A 10455-nucleotide genomic window follows, 5' to 3' on the forward strand; every position below is an offset into this window, starting at 1 on the left:
TAAATGTAAAAAAAACTTGGCCTTTATTATTATTATCAATTTTGAATGGTCATTGGTTTAATATTATACTGAGATGCTTCTCTTCTATTGCTAGATATGCCACTAACGTTATTGATGTATTTATTACAGTCGATCAAAATACAATTCTTAAATACTTTATTTTCTTCATTATTTTTAAGTTTAAAATTGTTTTTAAGTCCAGAATACAGAGTTAGGCTTATTCTTTTGGATCGAACTGAATGAATGGAACTGAATTAAACCAAATTAAATAATATTAAACTGAAATAAACTGAATAAAACTGAACTAAAACTACAAGAGGAATTCATTTGAGCTAAACTAATCTAAGTTTTCGTTAATTTACTCTAAAAGAATAGAGCCTTAGTTATTACGTTGAATTGTAGTTGTGTAGCTAGCTAACTCTCCTACACAAACAACAAACCCTTATTAAAGGTTGAAGCTTTTATTTCAAAACAATAGAGCATAGAAATAAAAGTAGGGTCATTTTGAGTCAAAAACTAGGTTTACATTGACGAAATTATCGATGGTCGATACAAAAGGTATAAAACTATTAGACTATTGACAATAGGCTAAATTTAGATTTACATCTTCTTAATAATGAGAATTTTAATCAACATTTTCCTAATTATGAGAAATTTAGTTTCTCATTTCCGCGCTTTTGTCGATTTAAGTTCTGTTTTTTTGGACTGAAATGAAATGAATTGAACTATACCGTACTAAATTTATCTGAATTAAACCGAATTAAACTTAATTTATTTAAAACGAATTAAAGTAAATAAAAATTATGAGAGAAATCAAATTGAACTGAATTATCCTGAACTAAACTGAATGAGCCTAAATTTCCCAATTCCGTGCAACCTAGGTAGCCAACTCCTATTGGGCATTACCCCTTATGAAGAAAAAGAAAAATGTAAAGGGGTGAAAGTGGACACCATTATAAAAATCTTGTAATATTTCTGTTTCTATGTTATACTAATGGAGTATCTCATCGTATCAAAAAGGGAAATTAAACCTATGGTCAGTTTATGACAGAAAGAGAGAATAGTAGGGGAATTACAAAGGGAAAAGTCTCTCTCATAATAATAGCCATTAGCCAAGAGTGAGTGAGTGAGTGACTACTTTTTAAGCAAGAGAACTGATTCAAAGGACACCAAAGATAGTGACCATTCATCACCATCCGGGTGATATTTCCCAGACTCAATCTCTTTTTTAGGCACCTGCATTTCTCTGCATCTCTCTCATCTAAACTCTACATTTTTTAACAAGTTTTTCAATTTCCATCATATCCCAACAAAACCAACCTTCATCATATTCTACACTCACATTTTTATGATCACGTCAACTTTTTTTTTAACCTTTCGTAATTCGGGCATGTTCTCTTCGGCATAAAATAGCTGAACTGATTTGAGCTGAAATGAAATAAATAGTGATATGTGAGAGTAAAAGTATTGTCAAGAGTTGAACCGATTTGAACTGAACTGATCTGATATGAACTGAAAATAAGTTGGGGAGAACAGGCCCTTCTTATTCATAACATAATTTCCCAATTTAGAAAGCATAACAAATTTACAAAAAGTGAAATAGATTGAGGAGAAATCATCAGTATGATAATAAATAATAATCAATTCTCATTCACCTTTTTACTGTTAGTTTGACCAATATGGCCAATAATAACATAGAAAATTATCCTCCTTTTGTTACCCAATTTCCCCAAAACCCAAAGAAAAAAGCCCCAAAAAAAACACAAAACATTTAGGCTTTACAATAGTTTAAAAAAAAAAGAAGGGTGAAATTTGGGAAAAAGGAGTGATGAAATTGAATTAGAGATAATTATATTTAATGATTTATAAGATGATTAATTTGCTTTTATGAGGGTCTCATCAGAGGATGGAAGCCATTATTTGGGGGCATCCAATTTGGTGGGGGTCTTGATATCTGCTGTGAGAATCCTGATGATGCTGCAGCAGTAGCAAACAATTGGGGATGAGGCCCAGCTTGCCATTGCTGTTGCTGTTGTTGTTGACGTTGTTGTTGACGTTGTTGTTGTTGTTGTTGTTGCTGTTGCTGTTGTTGTTGCTGTTGTCGTTGTTGTAGTTGTTGTTGTTGTTGTTGTTGTTGACGACTTTCATTAATACTACTACTATTAATGTTGTTATTTGTTGAAGACATCATAAGATCAATCCTACCTCCACTACTGCTGCTCGGAAACTGAGACTATTTTCATCAACACAATCAACAAGAATTAATTAGTATAATTCCATATTCAGGCTATCTGGAGTAAAAAATCAAACAATATAATGAATACCCACATTTTGATTTTGATAATGATGATGATAATTCGAGGAGTTGAGATGAGGAGGAACAAAAACAGGCATTGGACCGCCATATCGATTATGCATTGATAAAATCTCGTTGTGCTTTAACGAGGTTGGAGATGATTGAAGCCGAGTTTGGCTAAGGAGTTGCATAGTTTCAGCATGATCATCCTAACACAAAAAAAGGGAAAAGAAAGTCTCAACAATATGAGCAGTATAAAATTGATATAAATCTCGATTCTCGAGTATCAAGTCATCGATTAGAGCTAACTAGATCCAGAATTAAATAGCTTCATTAATACTATAATAGGTAAATTAGTTGCAAAATAGTAATCTCTGACCTTAGGCCTAGATCCTTGGTTTTGCCAGTTGAGTTCAAGTTGCATTGAGCTCGGGTATTGTTGTTGTTGTTGTTGTTCTTGTATTGCGGAGTTATCTCGAAAGTCTAGGCTATTATTTCTCCTTGAGCTTGATCCTCCTAAGCTTAAATCAAGGTTGTGCTCAGGACCACCATTTCCACCACTACTTGAACATTCTACACAAACACCAAATTCACTTTCTCTCATCAATCATATAATGTAATATTAAATCATGTATAATAATCTTAACAATAATAATAATAATACCAGCTGCTTTGAGCTCTTCTTCATAGATGCTTGGATCAAAGTTAGTAACTGCATCTTTCCCATTACACTTAATCGCCGCCTTGTCATAAGCCCTAATCACCAAACAAAAAAGAAAATTACAGCTTATATATCCAAAAATTCATCATCGACTAATCTAAATTCATTTTCGCTCTCAATGTGTCATTTGAATTGCTAATACGAGATTACACAAACCTAGCAGCTTCAACTTCGGTATCAAATAGTCCCAAGTACACATACCTAAAAAAAAAAAGATAAGGAAAAGAAATTAGTACGATGTAATGAAATAAATACTAGTTGATGATAATTTTATTATATAAAATGGTAAAAAGAAAAGGAGATACTTTTTGCCTAAGAATTGGCCCATACGAGCCTCCCAACGACCACATTTGTGCAAGGTAACACCCCTAAATTTGGAGCTGCCTCTAGGGAAACCAGTACTCTGTCGGCGAAGTATGTGAACAAATTCTTCCTTGGTTAAATTTCCCATCTGTTATTCAATCATTATAAAACAACATTTGCATAAATATCTCACCTTTTTCCTTTATTCACTTTCAAGGCTACTTCTAACTTCGCTCTAAAATCTAACCCATATGAGTCACGAAGGCGGTACAAAGTACAAAGTACAAAGAAGGAGAGGAGGGATTCGAACATGCGATCTATCGTTCACTTACCAATTATTCTGTTTAGCTTTTGAAAAAGAATAAAAACAACATGATGGGAAACAAAAGAAAACAACTGTAGAAGAGCAGTAAAAGATAAGGGAAGTAAAAGTATGATATGTGTGGCATTTCATTTGTGGTAGTAGAAGATAAGAAAACTGTGGAAAATGAGATCCAATTCTTCCCCAACCAACCAACCAACCAAACCAACCAACTTAACAAAAATAAAATATAAAAAATTAAAAAGTAAAGATATACAACATCTTCTTATAAGTTATACCACCACCATTAACTGTACCTGCTTCAAGTCATCCTGGTAATCTTCAAGTGCAAAGTTAATGTCGGCATCCACTCCTCGGAATTTTATTGCTGCTCTGTCATATGCACTGCCAACCATCCAACCCCAACAACCAACAAAACTATATCTTATCAGAATATTTTATTTTTTTTTTCATTTTTAGGAAATATTATGTTTTTTACGTCTACTATATAATATTTATGTTTTTATCAAACTTTTTTTTAAATGAAATTACTATCAGAGAGAAAGAAAAACTTACCGAGCAGCCGCATGAGCTGTGTCAAATCCACCTTTTTTTTTTAAGAAGAAAAAACAAATTCAGTATTGTTTAAATGTTAGCATTAATCATAAAATGTTAGAATTTGTAAAAAAAAAAAAAAAAAAAAAAAAAGGAGAGAAAATACCTAAATAAACTTGCTTCCCGCAGTCCCTGAATCAAACATCAACATGTCACAAAATAATAAAAGATCAGATTTTTATATTTGCTTCGGTTTTTTTTTGTATGGAGTATATATATTTACGAAGTAGTAAGTACGATTTACGAACCATATGTGGGATTCCCACCGGCCAGTTCGCCGGTAATAGGTAACACCGCGATACTGAGAGCTTCGAGAACGTGGGCCTCGCCGGCTTTTCTTCATGGGCTGGGCTAACTCAGTGGGCTTAGCTGGGCCCACAAGAGAAGCAGCTAACATGGTGTCTGATGTTGGGTATAGCTTCGGTCCGGCCCAATGAGCCTTAGAGAACTCACCAGCGTTAGTAGGTCCATCGGAAACGTCCATTTCCACCGGAAAAAACTGACGTGTCACCGGAGTTTCACCGGAGAAAGAAGAATTATCCTCATCGTCATCATCATCATCATTATTAGTGATGATAGTTTTATTAGTTAAAAAAGAAAAACCGAAAATCTGACGGCTGTTACGCTTCTTTCCGTCACCACCACCACCAGCAGCAGCTGCAGGAGCATCTTCATCGTCGGATCTCTCACCGGCGTCGTCGATTACGACGGTAGCGGAGGAGGTGGAATTCTTATCATCGGCGTCAAACGACGTCGTTTTTTGAGAAGAACAACCCTCTGATTCATCATACCTTCTAACTCTACTTGTTTCATCAGGGGAACCATTTAGATCCCACATTTTTCTTTTAAAAATTTGAAAAATGAAATTATTTTTCTCTAAAATTTTAGAACCAACCCAAGTTCGAATCCTGATGATCAAAAAAAAAAAAATCAAAATCACTTCATCTGCTGATTTTTTTTTTTTACCTTTGTTTTATCTCTTTTGGGAAAGAAGAAGAAGAAGGAACTACTCTTTTGTTCCTTACTTTCTCTCTCTAAAAAGCTCTGTTCTTGCTAGTTGCTGCTTATCTTTCTCTCTCTAGATTTGGGATTCTATGACTAGCTACTGAGAAAGAATTTATTAAAGAAAAGATGAAGAGAGAGAGAGGGAAATTAAAGAAGAAAGCTTCAAAGTATAATTAGTTTGAGACACCCACCACCAAAAAAAAAAAAAAAATTTATTATAAAATATTAAAAAAAAAAAAAAAAAAAAAGGGAACCTACGACTGAAAAATGTGAGCTGGATGTTGCCAAACAAGAGATAGATAGGGAAAGAAAGAAGAGAGAGAAAGTTTTGTATTTGCAAAGGTTGAATATTTTTTTTTCCTCTTCTTTAAAAGTTAAAAACTTCTGCATAGAGTGATAGATTATGCCCCCCCTCTTCAAGTTTTGGCTTCTTTAAGGGACAGTACTCTCTGCTTTTGATTTAATTTCAGATCATGCTTTAAGAAATTAATTGCTAAACATATTCTATAAGGGCAAAAGCTAACGGACGCCCCGGGGGCGCTAGATAAGAAATATATTGTTGTATTTAATTACTCATATTTATATAAAATAATATAATAATGTAGAATTCCAATGCAATGCATTTAAATGCTTTGCATTTGAATTAAATGTTTTCCCCTTTCCTTTTGAAAAACATTAAATGTTTTGCATTGGAATTATACATTATTCTATTATTTGTATAAATATAAGCAATTAAGTACAACAATGTATTTCTTATCTAGCGCCCCGGGGCGTCCGTTAGCAAGATCCTTCTATAAGTTATGTATAACTATAACAAGTCTTAACTAAGTACGTCCATTGGGAGCAATTTGGGGGTATGAGTTTTCTTAACTTTTTCTCGTTTTCAAGAGATCTTGTATGTATAGTTGGGTTCGGTTGATCTTTGTGAAGTTTAGATTCGATTAAAGTTTTATTCTTTATTATACTCTTTTAAAATAATTGGTACATGGTTTAAGGTTATATGATCAAATTTCACTAGTGAGTTACATTTTTAGATTGGACATTTTATTACCCAGATATCATTACGGCCTTACCCTTGACTTTCAAGGATTCGGCCCACTAAAAATTGGACTAAGGAAACTCATTTGTCCAACTGGGTTTTTCGACTTGTCTGGTAATAAAAGTATAAGAAATTAAGTTTAAAACTACAAGTACTACAATTATAATAACAATAGTACTTGAAGCATGTAAATTTGCAATGAAATTGAAAGGAAAGCTTTTCGGCTTAGACATTTCTTAGTTGTTGAGTTTTTACCGTTTCAATTTATATGTTTTAGTATCAGTATATGCAAACTAGTTATCATTTTGTTTATTTGCTACCAGTTCAAAAATATTAATACAAATTGAATAATTATAATTACACTTGACTATATTTTATCTTATACAATTATGAGTATATGAATAGTGGTTATTATGCAAACGTTGTATCTATTAAGAAATTGATGTTGTATATGGTTAGTAGCATCAACTATTTCATTTAGATTTTATACTACATGATCTAATTTCCTTAAAAAATACAGGAAAACCTGGCATATGAAAGAGAAGTCAAGCATCGATTCCAAAGTTAATCTATCTATTAGCACTAAAATAATATCAGTCAAATTTTAATTTATCCTAACTTATTTCAACTATTTTTTATGAAATAAATTAAAAATTGGTAAACATAACACTGCATGAATGGAGAACATGTTCTATATGGAAAAAACTCCTTATCTATTTCATGCACTTTAGGCAATCCATAGACTATGGACCCTGGTGTACAGTGAGGTAGGTGCACCCGGTCTTAAACACATACCTCAAGATACAAAGCGCATAATATTAATTATCACTAACATTGAACATTTCCACCAACAAAATAAGAACCCGTTAAATTTGAAATATTGATAATAACAACAAATAGATGATACAAAATTATTGTTGTGAAAATTTTGAAATATCTTCCTAAATTATTATCTTCTTTTTTGTTGATCCCACTCCATGATTACTGTATTATTTTGTTTTCCTCCATTGAAGAAATAGTTCAAGAAACATTGGATGAAAAAAAAATGAAATTGGTAAAAGGTAAGCAAACTTATTTTGTTTTTTTTGGATATCATGGTTTAGGAGCCCACTCTGTTTCTCTTTTCTTTCAAGTTTCAACCTTTATTTATTTTCCAAACACTGTTTTCGTCTTATATTTTTTCCTATTGGATATCTTGCTTACACAAACAAGGCCCTCTCTCTCCCTTTGTTCTAATGTTGAGCTCCACTCAAATTATATACTTCCTCTATTTAGAAATATTTGCACAAATATTAATATTTTTAATTATCAATAAACATTATACACATGGTGTAATTATATTTAAACGGAAGAAGTATATTTAATGTCGAATATATTCACGAAATATTTGAGATTTGATGTCTCTTTTAATAATTTTTGCTCTTTTTGATACAAATTATTTCATGGTAAGTATTTGATTTATTTATTACCATATATGATCTTCCCATAAAATCATAGTAAAAAGGAGCGTTTAAATAGTATGGAGAATAGTCGATACTACTATCTCTATTTTAGATATTTAAATAATCATGCTCAATAGGTGTAAAATTTATTTAAATAATTTTATTAGAAAAAATAAAGACTCATGTTATCCTTTTTCTGAAATAAAATATATTATTATTTATATATATAAAATAGGGTGTATATGACACAAACATCTAATGACCCATAATAGTTTATACATATTCTTTATCATACGAATCTATCAATACGTAATATTGACCATTAAAATTATATTTATTTGTCCATTACAAATTTGATATTTTAAAAATGTACATAAAAAGTAATCTAGTAATATCTATATAAAAATATTTGTTATTTATGTACTAGTGAGAAAAATGAATAAAAAATTGCATATGCAGTACATATGGTCTAAGTCTGAAAATGAATTGGAAAAAAGAAAAAAAAATGTCCCATAAACTTACATTCTAAAATTTAGATAATATCTAACAATTAGTTATGCTACTACTCTATTTTTTTTTATTACTATTATTGTTAACGAGAATGACCTTGTCTAAACCTCTAGCAACATTATGGTCTTGGTCTAGTATAGAGAGTAGGGGAAAAGAGGTAAGGGGAATCCCTGCCCCTATGTACCGCAATTGGGGAGATCGATTTGCCTTGTGTAACCTTAAAAACTTTGTCCCTCTGTTCTTTTTTTTATTATTATCATTCTCACTTTCTTGTGCGTGTCTCCCAATGAACGTCTCGCATGCAATGCATGCCTTTAAACTCAAATATCTTTCATTGTATATTAGTAAAAACTATAACGATTGAATATTAATAAAATACTAATAGAGACGAATGACATAAGATCCCGCATGACTATATCTTTTTTATAAATTGAGAAAAATTGGGAAGATTCTATCTAATAGTGTCAAGATTTTAAGTGACAAAGATAAAAAAAAAAAAAAAAAAACAAAGGGAGTATACTACTATTCCATATACTCACTCCATCCCATAATATAGTGTTTGTTTCTCTCTTGAGGTCAAACTTAAAATTTTTTGACCAAGTATTCTCATTTGTATATATAAAAAACATATTCATGTCTGATCTTGTTAGATACGTCTCTATGTGTAGTTTTATAATATCAACTTTTTATTTTTCTATTGATAAGGAATTCAAGATATTGAAAGTCAAATGTTTATTTTAGAGATCGTATAAAAAATTAACAAGTATTATATTACGGGAATGAGGGAATATAAAATATCATGATAGGTGATGTAGGGTTGTTTGATTGGGAAAAATTAAAAAATCATGGAAAACTCCATTTTGTAGGACATGTAAGACGGATTTGTTGTTTGATTTGGTTGACAAAAGCTTCACAAAATTAGGGAAGTAAAATTTCTCATAAACTTCTATTTCTTACAAAATGAGGAAAATAGCTTACCTATTCTCCCTTAAGTAAATAGATCATGGAATAAAGTTCTATTTTTCTTATGAATAACCAAACAATATTTTCCAATTCCGACGAATTTAATTTATGTGTGTTCAAAATTTATGAAATTTTTTGCTTCCTCCAATCAACCAAACAATCCCGTAGATTGTATTAGACGGAGAATGTATTAATACAACGAGGTAGGATCCATTGAAAACTAACTTTAAGCTGAAAACTGAAAATCGGTCTTTTTGCTCATTTTGCAAATTTTTGCTTATTTTACGAAATTTTTGCTCATTTTACAAACTTTTATTCATTGTATGTTTTTTTGCTCATTGTATGTTTTTTTGCTCATTGTATGTTTTTTGTTCATTTCATATTTTTGCTCATTTCGAGAACATTTTGCTCATCATTTAAAGAAACTTTTTGCTTATTTTATGTTGCAGTTTTCAATTATTGTTAGTATTTTTTTTTTTTTTGATAATTAGTTTTCAATTATTAGCATAAGAGTAATTTTCACGTGATCATATTCCTTAATACAACTATTTAAACTTTTCTCCTAAAAAAATCATTTAAACTTTTCTCCTAAAAACAACTATTTAAACTTTACTAGTAATCTTGTAAAACTTTTTTTTTCTCCTATGAAATGACTGAATCTCTGTGGACTCTGATGCAAGGTCCAGGAAGCAAAAGAGTAAAAAGGAGATAATAAAGTAATTAAGAAGAAAGGGGCTATGTATGAGAATTGAAACTTGAACGAACGGTCTCTTTCTTTTTTACATTACTTTTTCGACGTTAACCAATTCGAATGGATATTATGTCTCACACACTCTCTCTCTCATTGTTTCCCGTCACTGAAATTACCCATTAATGGAAACAGACAGCGCTAACACGAGAGGGAAGCCTAATTACTCAATTTCCTTTATTAGAATTCTTCACACCCCTCCAATAATTAATCATCATTTTTAGTATGTTTCAAACCTAATCACCTCGGGTTTCTTTTTCCAGCAAAACTTTTGGTATGATTGTTCACACCCACATTTAATTGTAAGACGTAAAATCATCTTGATGGCAATTAAATGTCAATTTTTTTTTACAATGAGTGTTTCTTTTTTACATTGAATGTAAACTATTCAACTTATTAGACCTTATTTTGTTAGAGGTCATATTTTGGGGTTGTTTAGCAATCAGCGGTTGGCTGTTGGCTTTTGGTTGGTTAAGTTGGCTTGTTTGACTGGCTGGAAACATTGACGGTAT

At 31.3% G+C, this 10455-nt stretch overlaps 1 protein-coding gene across 1 annotated transcript; it reads right to left on the minus strand.

The window, feature by feature from the left end:
- Positions 1 to 1624: 1624 nt before the first annotated feature.
- On the minus strand, positions 1625 to 5651 carry LOC104884957 (floral homeotic protein APETALA 2). The gene is made up of 10 exons (XM_010669665.4): positions 4485 to 5651; positions 4343 to 4368; positions 4198 to 4228; positions 3939 to 4026; positions 3323 to 3468; positions 3174 to 3218; positions 2961 to 3052; positions 2676 to 2869; positions 2329 to 2505; positions 1625 to 2233 (listed from the first exon to the last, which is right to left on the minus strand). Exons 1-10 carry the CDS (start codon positions 5072 to 5074, stop codon positions 1886 to 1888), a joined length of 1737 nt encoding a protein of 578 aa, XP_010667967.1. The 5' UTR covers positions 5075 to 5651; the 3' UTR covers positions 1625 to 1885.
- Between the last annotated feature and the right edge of the window lie 4804 nt (positions 5652 to 10455).

This window comes from Beta vulgaris, chromosome 6, assembly GCF_026745355.1.
Source record: "Beta vulgaris subsp. vulgaris cultivar EL10 chromosome 6, EL10.2, whole genome shotgun sequence".
In the NCBI taxonomy this organism is placed as follows: domain Eukaryota; kingdom Viridiplantae; phylum Streptophyta; class Magnoliopsida; order Caryophyllales; family Amaranthaceae; genus Beta; species Beta vulgaris.

What these genes read in the sequence shown, in the direction of transcription:
- LOC104884957 (XM_010669665.4), bottom strand. Translation starts at nt 5,074, where the DNA reads ATGTGGGATCTAAATGGTTCCCCTGATGAAACAAGTAGAGTTAGAAGG. An exon ending in CGGGAAGCAAGTTTATTTAG is followed by an intron (nt 4,229 to 4,342) that starts GTATTTTCTCTC and finishes TAAAAAAAAAAG; the next exon opens with GTGGATTTGACACAGCTCAT. An exon ending in GGCCAATTCTTAGGCAAAAA is followed by an intron (nt 3,219 to 3,322) that starts GTATCTCCTTTT and finishes TTTTTTTTTTAG; the next exon opens with GTATGTGTACTTGGGACTAT.